The following is a 12,754-nucleotide window of genomic DNA, read 5'->3' on the forward strand; positions in this document are numbered from 1 at the left end:
GCTGTCTGGAGTGGGTGCCACGGGGACTGCTTGTCACGGTTCTTTCTTTCACCTGTCGCCTGGCCTTGCTGTCTTGCAGCAATGGGGGTTCCCCTTTGGGACCCCTGTTCCCATCTCCTGTGTGCCCAGTACTTTCTGGGCCTCCCTCCCCAGGCCCTTGTGGTGGGATCACGGGAGATTCTACTGAGAGCTGATGCCCCTTCCTTGGCTGTGGAAAAGTGTAAATTTGTGGGGTGTCTTCTGGTCTTGCTGAAGGTGTTGGTTTAGGCTTCATCTGTCCTTACTGGTCCCTAGGCCCTTCTTTGGGAGCGTGGTAGCCGACTCATATTGAGGTGGCTGCCGTTACCATGTGCTTGGAAGTCTTGTGTCCTGCTGTAGGAATCCTTGCTGTGCCTCGGCCGTGAACACATCCTGTAGATTGTTGTCACTTCTCTTCTCATATGTCTTTAAGAGTTTGTTTGGCATGAGTCGGTCAGTTTGTACTGTCCGTCCAGTATTTGAGAGACGAATTTTAAGTCTTCTATTGCATGACAGCTATTGTATTTCTCCCCAATGCATCAGTCTGTCCGTTTGTGCTCACGGTCAGTTTGTTAGTGCCACGTTCTTTGTGTACAGGCGCCCTGACTTGAAATCGCCCTGATCTGATGAGCTCTGTGGGCCTGTCTCCCAGCTGCACTCTCTTGGGGGCAGTCCTGCCTTCTCCCACTCTCACCCTCTTCTCCCACAGCTCAATTATTTTGAAGGAAGTCTTGGTCTTCCTATCCTTTCATCTCCAGAATCTAGTTACACTTACTCTATTCTGATCTTAATAGTACAGTTCATTAGATTGCTTTTTGATAGCATTAATTATTTAACATGTTTTTGTACTGTGTGTCTGTTATTTATTTTTATTTTTTGTTAAGATATCAATTGATAGACACTCCTATGAAGGTTTCACAAGAATGACAATGTGTTTACAACATTCACCCTTATTATCGATTTCCCCCGAACACCCCATTGCAGTCACTGTCCATCAGTGTACTAAGAAGCCAGAGTTCCTTCTGGTCTCTGCACTGGACTGCCTTCCCCGTGACCCCACACACAGTGTGTTCACTAATCATCATGCTGCACAATCCACTTCTCCATCCCTCCCTACCTGCCCTCCCCCACCCCTCCCCTTTGGTATCCATTAGTCCCATCTTAGCATCTGTGAGTCTATTTTGTTCCTTAAGTTTTGCTTTGTTGTTATACTCCACAAATGAGGGAGACCATTTGGTATTTTCCTTTCCCTGCCTGTTATTTCACTGAGCATAATACTCTCCAGCTCCATCCATGTGGTTGCAAATGGTAGGATTCCTTTCTTTCCTATGGCTGAGTAGTATTCCATTCTGTATACATACCACATCTTTATCCATTCGTCTGCTGATGGACACTAGGTTGCTTCCATATCTTGCCTATTCTACGTAGTGCTGCGATAAACATAGGGGTGCACATGTCTTTTTGAATGTGAGAGGTTGTTTTCTTGGCGTACATTCCTAGGAATGGAATTCCTGAGTCACATGGTATTTCTATTTTTAGTTTTTTGAGGAACCTCCATACTGCTTTCCACAATAGTTGAACTAGTTTATATTCCCTCTAGCAGTGTAGGATGGTTCCCCTTTCTTTCTCCGCATCCTCGCCAGTGTTTGTTGTTCATTGTCTTTTCTGTGGTGGCCATCCTTACTGATGTGAGGTGATATCTCATTGTGGTTTCAATTTGCATTTCTCTGATGATTAGCGATGTGGAGCATCTTTTGATTTGTCTGTTTGCCATCTTAATTTCTTCTTTACAGAACTGTCATTCAGCTCCTCTGCCCATTTTTTAATTGAATTATTTTCTTTTTGTTTGTTGAGGTGTGTGAGTTCTGTCTATATTTTGGATGTCAGTCCTTTATCGGATCTGTCATTTATGACTATATTGTCCCATACTGTTGGATTCCTGTTTATTCTGCTGATGGTGTCCTTTGCTGTACAAGGTTTTTAGCTTGATGGGGTCCCATTTGTTCATTTTTGCTTTGGTTTCCGTTGCCCGAGGAGATGCATTCCATTAAAAGTTGCTCATGTTTATATTCAGGAGATTTTTGCCTGCATCTTTTTCTAATAGTTTAATGGTTTCATGACTTAGATTCAGATGTTTGATACATTTTGAGTTTCGTTTTGTGTACAGGGTTAGAAAATAATCCATTTTCATTCTCTTGCATGTAGCTGTCCAGTGTTACCAATACTAGTTGTTCAAGAGGCTTTCATTTCCCTACTGTATATCCATTGCTACTTTATCATATTTTAATTGACCATATGTCCTTGGGGTTATATCTAGTCTCGCTAGTCTGTTCCATTGTTCTATGTGTCTGTTGTTGTGCCAGTATCATATTGTCTTGATTACTGTGGCTTTGTAGTAGAGGTTGAAGTTGGGGAGTGTCATCCCCCGAGCTTTTTTCTTCCTTCTCAGGATTGCTTTGGCTATTCTGGGTCTTTTGTGGTTCCATTTGAATTTTAGATTTATTTGGTCTAGTTCATTGAAGAATGCTGTTGGTATTTTGAGAGGGATTGCATTGAATCTGGAGATTACTTTAGGCAGCATGGCCATTTTGACAATGTTAATTCTTCCTATCTGTGAGCAGAGGATGTATTTCCATTTATTGGTATCTTCCTTAATTTCTCTCATGAATGTTTTGTAGTCTGCAGGGTAAAGGTCTTTCACTTCCTTAATTAGGTTCATTCCCAGGCATTTTATTCTTTTTGAATGCAATTGTGAATGGAATTGTTTTCCTGATTTCTCTTTCTGCTGGTTCATCATTAGTGTATAGGAGTGCAACAGATTTCTGTGTAATAATTTTGTATCCTGCTACTTTGCTGAATTCAGATATTAGATCTAGTAGTTTTGGAGTGCATTCTTTAGGGAATTTTATGTACAATATCATATCGACTGGAAACATGGACAGTTTAACTTCTTCCTTCCAATCTGGGTGCCTTTTATTTCTTTGTGTTTTCTGAATGCCATGTCTAGGACCTCCGGTACTCTGTTGAACAGGAGTGGGGAGTGTTGGCATTCTTGTCTTGGTCCCGATCTTAAAGGGAAAGCTTTCATCTTCCCTCTTTTAAGTATGATGTTGGCTGTGGGTTTCTCACATATGACCTGTGTTATGTTGAGGTACTAGCCCTGTATACCCACTTTGTTGAGAGTTTATATCATGAATAGATGTTGAATTTTGTCAAATGCTTTTTCAGTGTCCATAGAGATGATCATGTGGTTTTTGTCCTTCTGTTTCTTGATGTGGTGAATGATGTTGATGGATGTTTCGAATGTTGTACCATCCTTGCATCCCTGGAATAAATCCTACTTGATCATGATGGATGATCTTTTTTATGTATTTTTGAATATAATTTACTAATATTTTGTTGAGTATTTTTGCTTCTGTGTTCATCAGGGGTAGTGGTGTGTAATTGTCTTTTTTTGTGCTGTCTTTGCCTGGTTAAATTGTTAGTGTGATGCCGGCCTCATAGAGTGACTTTGTGAGTATTTCCTCCTCCTCTACTCTTTGGAAAAGTTTAAGGAGGATGAGTATTAGGTCTTCACAAATGTTGGATAAAACTCAGCAGTGAAACCATCTGTTCCAGGGATTTTGTTCTTACGTAGTTTTTCGATTACCAATTCAATTTCCTTGCTAGTAATTGGTCTATTCTGATTTTCTGTTTCTTTCTGGGTCAACCTTGGAAGGTTGTGTTTTTCTTGAAAGTTTCTTCTGGGTTATCCACTTTGTCAACATATAATTTTTCATAGTATTTTCTTATAATTCTTTGTATTTCTGTGGTGTCTGTAGTGATTTTTCCTTTCTCATTTCTGTTCCTGTGTATATGTGTAGACTCTTTTTTTCTCGGTAAGTCTATCTAGGGGTTGATCTGTTTTGTTTATTTTCTTGAAGAACCAGCTCCTGCTTTCACTGACTCTATTGTTTTATTCTTCTTGATTTTATTTATTTCTGCTCCAATCTTTATTATGTCCCTCCTTCTACTGACTTTTGGCCTCATTTGTTCTTCTTTTCCTAGTTTCATAAATTGTGAGTTTAGACTGTTCATATTGGATTGTTTTCTTCCCTGATGTAGGCCTGTATTGAACTATACTTCCCTCTTAGCATGGCCTTCACTGCACCGCACAAATTTTGTGGTGTTGAATCATTGTTGTCATTTGTCTACATATATTGCTTGATCTCTTTTTATTTCCTCATTGTTCCATTGATTTTCTTTTGGAGCATGTTATTAAGCCACCTTTGTAATTTCTTTGTGTAATTTATTTGTAGTTTCAAGGCTTTGTGGTGTGAGAAGCTGGTTGGTAGAATTTCAATGTTTTTGAATTTAGTGAGGCTCTTTTTATGGCCTACTGTATGTATTCTTGATAATGATCTGTGTGCACTTGAGAAGAATATGTATTCTGCTGCTTTTGGGTGTAGAGTTCTGTAGATGTCTGTTAGGTCCATGTGTTCTAAAATGTTGTTCAGTGTCTGTGTCTCTTATTTTCTGTCTGGTTGATCAGTCCTTTGGAGTGAGTGGTGTGTTGAAGTCTCCTAAAATGAATGCATTGCATTCTGTTTCCCCCTTTAATTCTGTTAGTATTTGTTTCACATATGTAGGTTCTCATCTGTTGGGGGCATAGATATTTATAACGGTTATATCCTCTTGTTGGATTGACACCTTTATCATTATGTAATGTCTTTCTTTGTCTCCTGTTACTTTCTTTCTTTTGAAGAATATTTTGTCTGATACAAGTAGTGCAAGTCCTGCGATTTTCTCCCTATTAGTTCCATGAAGTAACTTTTTCCATCCCTTTACTTTCAGTGTGTGTATGTCTTTGGGTTTGAAGTGAGTCTCTCATAGGCAGCACATAGATGGGCCTTGTTTCTTTTATCTATTCAGTGACTCTATATCTTTTGATTGCTTCATGCAGACCATTCCCATTTAGGGTGATTATCGGTGGGTATGTACTTATTGCCAATATGTGCTTTAAACCTGTGGTTACCAAAAATTCAAGGGTAATAACCCTACCATCTCACTGAGTCTAATTTAACTCAGTTAGTATGCTATAACAAACACAACCTATACGTTATTTTTCTTCCTCCTTTCTCTTCCACCTCCATTCTTTGTATGTTAGGTATCATATTCAGTATTCTTTGTCTACTCCTTGATTGAGTTTGCAGCTAGTTGGTTTGATTTTGCGCCTGCTTAGTAATTAATTGTTCTGCTTTCTTTCTTGTGGTTTTATTCCCTCTGGTGACAGGTATTTAGCCTTTGGAATACTTCCATCTATAGCAGTCCCTCCAAAATGCAGTGTAGAGGTAGTCTGTGGAAGGTAAATTCTGTCAGCTTTTGCATATCTGAAAATGTTTAATCCCTCCTTCAAATTTAAATTTTAGCCTTGCTGGGTAGAGTATTCTTGGTTGAAGTCCCTTGTGCTTCATTGCATTAAATATATCAATGCCACCCTCTTCTGGCCTGTAATGTTTCTGTTGAGAAATCTGATGCTAGCCTGATGGGTTTTCCTTTTATGTGATCTTTTTTCTCTCTCTAGGTACTTTTGAAAGTCTGCCTTATCCTTGATCTTTGCCATTTTAATTATCATATGTCTTGGTGTTGTCTTCCTTGGGTCTCTTGTGTTAGGGTATCTGTGCATCTCCATGGCCTGAGAGAGTATCTCCTTCCACAGATTGAAGTTGTGAGCAATAACCTCCTCAAAGACACTTCCCATCTCTTTTTCTCTGTTTCCTTCTGCTGGTACCCTTATAATACAAATATTGTTCCATTTATATTGGCCACACAGTTCTCTGAAAATTCTTTCATTCCTGTACTTCACTTTTTCTCTCTGTTCCTCAGGTTTCTTATATTCCTTTTCTCTAGTTTCTATTCCATTCACTGTTTCTTCTCCTACATGTAATCTGCTTTTAAGTCCCTGCATTTTATATTTCATTTCAGATATGGAATTTCTTAATGATTAAATCTCCATCCTAAATTCATTCGTGACTTCTTGAATATTTTTCTGTACCTCTTTGAGCATGTATTTGATTTTTATTTGAAATTTCATTCAGGAAGATTGCTGAGTTCAGTTTCTCTTGGGCTGTTATCTGGTGTTTGTGAGATTTTTGTTTGAACCATGTTCCTTTGGCATTTCATATTTGTATGTGGCACTGTGTAGTGCCCAGAAGCTCTAGTCTCTGGTTCTGCTCATCCCCTGAAGTGATGTTGGGGGTGTCAGGTTAGCGGCGCTAGTGCCTAGGGGGAGGAAAGAGCTATTACCTGCTTACCAGCTGCAGTGCCTGTCTCCACTGTCAAAACCAGTGGACAGAGCACACAGTTGTAGTCCTCTTGCTTTGTGTAGCTGCTATAGGTGTGTCTTTCCTTTGCCTGCTGTGACACCAGGGCAGGTACTGCCAGTTTGTGAGTCTGTGCAAGCAGGCAAGGAGGAAGGCGCAGTAGGCTGCATAACACAGTGGTGCCCTCAGAGCTGAGTAGCCAGCCAGGGGAATGGAGCAACTGAATCTTCCGAAAGTTCCCAACCTGTTGGGCAGAGCGCACCCAGAGATTTTTGTCCACTATACTATCTCCCACGCAGCAAGGTCTGGGCAATCCCCACTCCTTCAGCAGCCCTCTTGCTGCTAGGAAGCCACTCGGACTGCCCACCTTTCCTTTGCCCCACAGCCGCCAAATGTGGATGCCTGTTTTCCAGAAACATCTGGAATCTCAGTCCCTTTGAGTATTCCTCTTGTCTTAGCTTTACGACCCCACTAATTTTCAGAGCAAAATGCAGTGTAGGTTTGTGCTCCCAAAGCAGATCTCCAGGGCTGCGTGTTTAGCAGCCTCAGGCTCCACCTGCTCCCTGCTCTGTTTCTCTTCCTCCCATGAGCTGGGTTCAGGGAAGGGATTGAGTGCCATTGGATCAGGGCTTTGGTACATCACCCTGTTTAGTGAGGTCTGCTCTGTTCCCAGGTGTATGCAGCCTGGCCCAGTCTTCTTTCCTTTTGCTCTTATTGGATTAGTTGTATTAAGTATATTTTCATATTATATGTGGTCTCTTGGAGGGATTCTCTGTCTCACTTCTTATGCTGCCATCTTTAATCTCTCCCCATATGTCTTTTAAGTCTACATCCCACAATACTTTGTGCCAAGGTTCTGAAATTTTTATTTGTTGTATTCAACACCTAGCATTTTGCTGTATATTCTTGGTGACATATTTCCCCATCTGTGCCTTCCTCTTTTGTCCAAGATCCCATTTTATGTGTGGTGATGTCAAAGGGAGTTTCACACACCATTTCCTCTAACTCATGAGCCTTAGTGCATGGAAGTCCATGTAACCAATAGTCAGATGTTTCCGTGTGGGTCTTTGTAGGTAGAGTCCAAATACCATGACCTGTGCAGACCTGCAGTGACAGGCTGTGCGTTCTCACGTGCATGCATCTGGGTGAGCTGAGCCCTGCTCTTCCCCAGCCCATCTCCACAGGCCCCTTCCTAGTCCTTTCCCCACCTCTCCATCCCCCAAGGCCTCCACTGCTGTGGTTCTGACCAGTGGGCAGCACTTGGCCCTTGTTAGTGTTCACAAGAGCCCTTGCAGGGGCTTGAAGACAGCACAGTGGGCTCAGGAACCTGGGGTGTCCCAGGTGGTACAGAACTCAGGCTGCCAGCCCAGACACTCTTACTTCTCAGGATTCGTAGATGCAGGTTGCGCTGTATCCTCTGAATGGTCAGAAGCCACTGAGAGTAACTGGAAGCCCTCGGGTGACATGTAAATACTCAGAAAGTCACATGTTTGAGACGTGCCAGGTGATCACCTGGGACCGTCTGCACACCGATGGCCAAAAGCACCAGGAGTGCATTCAGTCAAAGTAGAGTTTCTCCTTTTACTGCAGATTTTCCTTCTGAACATGAATGTTTTGTTTCTTGTAGCCACAATAGCCAATGTAAATATGTCCTTTCTACAGGTGGTTTTTGTATTCATTTTGTGTGCGTATATATTATTTTCTCACATTGACACTTAATGGTGAGCAGCTTGCAGAATAAAATTCAAGTCTTCTGAAATATTTCCCACCTTTCTCAGCAAAGGAAACTCTTGTCAGTCTTCTTAATTGCTCACCTTGTATACATCATAGTATTTGCATGTGATTATTCATAGAACATACTCATTCATGAATCGTCATTTGGCCTTTTATTCCATGCCAACCTCTGTTCTCAGCCTGGGAATACAGCACTGAAGGAGCCCATCCAATCCCCCCTCCCTCTCGCTTACCTGCAGTGGTGGTAGGCACAGGAACAGCACCCTAACCGCCTCTGTGATTTCAGGAAACAAGTGCTGTGAAGGCACTGCTCCCAGAGAAGCACGTGGAGGTGGCGTTGGGACAGTGGGCTGGGAGTGGGTGACGTGGTCACACAGGACGGACAGCAGAGGCCTCTCTGACCACGTCACCTTTGAGCAGGACCCAGACCAAGAAAACCACGAAGCCAAGCAGATTTATATGTGTGTATTTGGTGTTCCTTCTACCCAGTCAGGAAGGAGCTTTGTCCAAAGAACAGAAAAACCTCCGTCAGTGTCGGCTGGAGTCGGGGACTCAAACGTGGAAGAAACTGAGTTTCGAGCAGGAAGGGTACAGGGCCCAGCAATCCGTGCAAAGATGTGGTCCATGTGTTGGGGAGCCTCTCGTGTGTTTACACCATAGGTGACATCTGATACAGTTTTTGCTGAGGTGTCATTGACGTACGACATCCCATTATTTTCAGGTGTGATTCATTTCAGTCCACAGTGACTGGTTATTTTTATGCTTTAGAAAATGATCCCCATGCTGATGCTAGTTGCCATGTATGACCTCACAAATTAATTACATCATCTTCCCTGTGCTGTACACTACTTCCCGTGACTTAGTTATGTTCAGCTGGAAGTTTGCTCAGCTTCATCCCCTCACCCTGTTTTGCCTGCGCCCAGCCCCGCCCCCACCCTTGGTGTCCTTCAGATTCCTTGCCTGTCCGTCTGTTTCTGTTTCTGTTTCTCAGATCCCACATACAGGTGCTGTCGTGCGGGATTTGTCTGTCTTCCGTGACTCAGCATGATGACCTCGGGGCCATCCGTGTTGTCACACACAGGAAGATCTCCCTCCTGAGGCTCAGTAGCATTTGTAACTTAGATGATGCTCTACCTGAAGTTAGATAACAGACTGAAGAAAATCCTTCGCTAGTGTGTACATTCCTCTCTCCACGAGAAGATAGCAGCTTCCAACTAGATGGAAGAGCAGGGCCTGGGAGGGGAACCCTCATGGGAGGTGGTGGCAGTTGTCTTGTGTGGTGGCGCAGGCTGCCTCGCCTGTGACCATCCTGATGGGGCACTTTTTCTCTTTAGCAGAAGCAAAGCCAGAAATGCATCTCTGTCCCTGCTGCCCACTGACCTCCGCTCACCACATCCTCTTGAGGCACACGATTCACGACCATTCTGCTCAGATGTCTGCAGGTGTTTGTGTAACAAATTACCCACAGCTGAGGAATCCTGGGCTGAAGCACCAGGAACAAGAGCAGGAAGAACTCTCTCATCAGAGTGACCAGAGTGATAGGGGAGCAGGTCAAGAGAGAGAAGAAAACTCCCAGACCTTGTTGAGGAGGGGGAGTCAGATGTCTGGGATAACTTCCAGCCCACACCCCACCCAGGCAGTAAGTCTGGGGCAAAGGAACTCAGTGGTGGAAATAGAGGGTAGCCAAGCCCAGAGGGGAAATCCTAAAGAAACAGCTAAAGTTTTGAAAGGAATAGAAAATTCAGGATGGGAAGCGTTCAGATGTGCAGAGTGTGGGCAACGTTTTAGCCAGAAGACAGAGCTGCTTGATCACAGAAAAGCACATCATGGACAGAATCTTTTAACATGCAGGGAGAGTGGACAGGACTTTACTGATGAGTCAGCTCTCTTCTTGCACCTGAAGATGCACCCAGGAGAGATTCCATATATGTGCAGGGAGGGTGGGCCAGACTTCAGCAGTAAGTCAAACCTCATAACATACCAGAGGACACACTCTGGGGAGAAGCCTTTTGTGTGCAAGGAGTGTGGGAAAGGCTTTACCGTGAAATCAGCTTTGATCTCCCACCAGCAGACACACTCAGGGCAGAAGCCTTTTGTGTGCAATGAGTGTGGGAAAGGCTTTACTCATAAATCAAACCTGATGTGCCACCAGAGGACTCACTCAGGGGAGAAGCCTTTTGTGTGCAATGAGTGTGGCAAACGCTATTCCCATAAAAAACACCTGACCCGCCACCAGTATAAACACTCAGGGGAGAAGCCTTTTGTGTGCAAGGAGTGTGGGAGAGGCTTTACCCAAAAATCAAGCCTAGTCGCCCACCAGTGGTTACACTCAGGGGAGAAGCCTTTTGTGTGCAATGAGTGTGGGAAAGGCTTTACTCATAAATCAAACCTGATGCGCCACCAGAGGACTCACTCAGGGGAGAAGCCTTTTGTGTGCCAGGAGTGTGGGAAACGCTTTATTTGTAGATCAACCCTTTTGTACCACCAGAAGGCTCATCACTCAGGGGAGAAGCGTTTTGTGTGCCAGGAGTGTGGGAAAGGCTTTATGTGTAGATCAATCCTTATGTACCACCAGAAGACTCACTCAGGGGAGAAGCCTTTTGTGTGTAAGGAGTGTGGGAAGGGCTTTATCCATGAATCAGACCTGATGTACCACCAGAGGACACACTCGGGGGAGAAGCCTTTTGTGTGCAAGGAGTGTGGGAAAGGCTTTATCCGTAAATCAACCCTGAAGCACCACCACAGGACTCACTCAGGGGAAAAGCCTTTTGTGTGCCAGGAATGTGGGAAAGGCTTTATCTATAAATCAATCCTGATGGAGCACCAGAGGATTCACTCAGGGGAGAAGGCTTTTGTGTGCACAGAGTGTGGGAAAGGCTTTATCCATAAATCAAACCTGATGAACCACCGGAGGACTCACTCTGGGGAGAAGCCTTTTGTGTGCGAGGAGTGTGGGAAAGGATTTTTCCGAAAATCAGACCTCATAAGCCATTTTAGTACACACTCAGGGGAGAAGCCTTTTGTGTGTAAGACGTGTGGGCATGCCTGTAACCGAAAATTAGGCCTGATCTCCCATGAGAGGACACACTCAGGAGAGAAACCTTTTGTGTGCAAAGAGTGTGGGCAAGGCTTTACCCATAAATCATCCCTGTACTCCCACCAGCGTACACATTCAGGAGAGAAGCCATTTGTGTGCAGGTATTGTGGGCAGAGTTTCAAGTGGAAGCGCAGTCTCGTAAACCATGAGAATAAACACTTGGGGGTGAAGCCTTTTGTGTGCAGGTACTGTGGGCGAAATTTCAGCATGAAGCCATATCTCCTACGTCATCTGAAGACACACTCAGGGGAGAAGCCTTTTGTTTGCAAGGAGTGTGGAGAAGCCTTTACCCGAAAAAGATCCCTTATCGCCCACCAGTGGAGACACTCGGGAAAGAAGCCATTTCTGTGCAAGCACTGTGGGAAAGGCTTTGCCCACGAATCATCCCTGACAACCCACGAGTGGAAACACTCGGGGGAGAAGCCTTTTGTGTGCAAGGAGTGTGGGAAAGGCTTTCTCCACAAATCATCTCTTGCATACCACCTGAGGAGACACTTGGGGGAAAAGCCTTTTTTTGAGTGCAGGGAATGTGGGAAAGCCTTTCTCCACAAATCATCTCTTACCTACCACCTGAGGGGACACTTGGGGGAGAAGGCTTTTGTGTGCAACGAGTGTGGGAAAGGCTTTCTCCACAAATCATCTCTTACCTACCACCTGAAGGGACACTCCGGGGAGAAGCCTTTTGTGTGCAAGGAGTGTGGGAAAGGCTTTCTCCAGAGATCATCTCTAACCTCCCACCTGAGGAGACACTCAGGGGAGAAGCCTTTTGTGTGCAAAGAGTGTGGGAAAGGCTTTCTCCAGAGATCATCTCTAACCTCCCACCTGAGGAGACACACGGGGGAGAAGCCTTTTGTGTGCAAAGAGTGTGGGAAAGGCTTACTCCACAAATCATCTCTTACCTACCACCTGAGGACCCACTCGGGAGAAGCCTTTTGAGTGCAGGGAGTGTGGTGTAGGTTTTATCCACAAGGAAACCCTCATCTACCACCAGCGGAAACCCTCAGGGGAGAAACCTTTTGTGTGTAGTCATTGTGGGCGAGGTTTTCAGAGTAAGTCTAATCTCCAGAGACATCAGAAGGTACACTCAGGGGAGAAGCCTTTTGTATGAAGGGAGTGTGGCCAAGTCCCCAGTGTACACATGGAGGAAAGGGCCAGTGTGTGGTGCATGGAGAGGAACGTGAGCCATAATCACACGTGTGGGTGTCAGAGGTTCCACTCAGCAGGAAAGCACTTGTGTGCAGCGTGTGGCCAAAGCATTAGTTGATGGCTGACCGTCCGCACCTCAGGGTCTGCCTATGGTGGTCAGCCGTTCCCATCCAGTAACTGCTGCTTTGCAAAGCTACAGCTGAGCCCGTGACCCCGCTCGCAGATGCATCATGCAGGCCGAGGGGATCCGCAGGGCTACCGAGACGTGAACTTGGAGATGCTCCCCATCCATGAAAATTAAGTCTCTGTGGTTCTGGTTATTTAAGGCAGATTCTGACACAAAATGTCCAGGTTTTGGAGATGGCTGGTAATTACAGGTATGCTTTGGTTAGGTAACTATATTCCTATTATGTTAATGTGTGTGCACAATTTAATTAGTCGTTTAAAACCTATCCAT

General features: G+C 44.4%; 2 protein-coding genes across 19 annotated transcripts in view; one reads left to right on the top strand and one right to left on the bottom strand.

Annotated features, from left to right (window-relative positions):
- The window catches only part of LOC130680781 (zinc finger protein 337-like), a 159,747-nt gene that overhangs the window by 117,548 nt on the left and 29,445 nt on the right, over positions 1 to 12,754 (bottom strand). The window lies entirely within an intron of this gene.
- Positions 1 to 12,754, top strand: part of LOC130680780 (zinc finger protein 337-like) — a 37,849-nt gene that overhangs the window by 15,873 nt on the left and 9,222 nt on the right. For 7 of the 16 annotated variants that reach the window (XR_008993804.1, XR_008993808.1, XR_008993812.1 and 4 more), the window contains one exon: positions 9,389 to 12,648. The exons of 2 other annotated variants lie outside the window; for them this stretch is intronic. Coding sequence is in view for 4 of the 14 variants with exons in the window: in XM_057492110.1 (XP_057348093.1) it covers positions 7,708 to 7,790 (83 nt within the window). In the remaining 10 variants the exon portion in view is untranslated. Of the gene's footprint in view, positions 1 to 7,707; positions 8,335 to 9,045; positions 9,219 to 9,388; positions 12,649 to 12,754 lie in introns of those variants that run through there. 7 more of the 16 variants (XR_008993809.1, XR_008993810.1, XM_057492112.1 and 4 more) reach the window with 5 other exon arrangements.

The sequence above is a fragment of the Manis pentadactyla genome, chromosome 14 (genome assembly GCF_030020395.1).
Source record: "Manis pentadactyla isolate mManPen7 chromosome 14, mManPen7.hap1, whole genome shotgun sequence".
NCBI lineage: Eukaryota > Metazoa > Chordata > Mammalia > Pholidota > Manidae > Manis > Manis pentadactyla.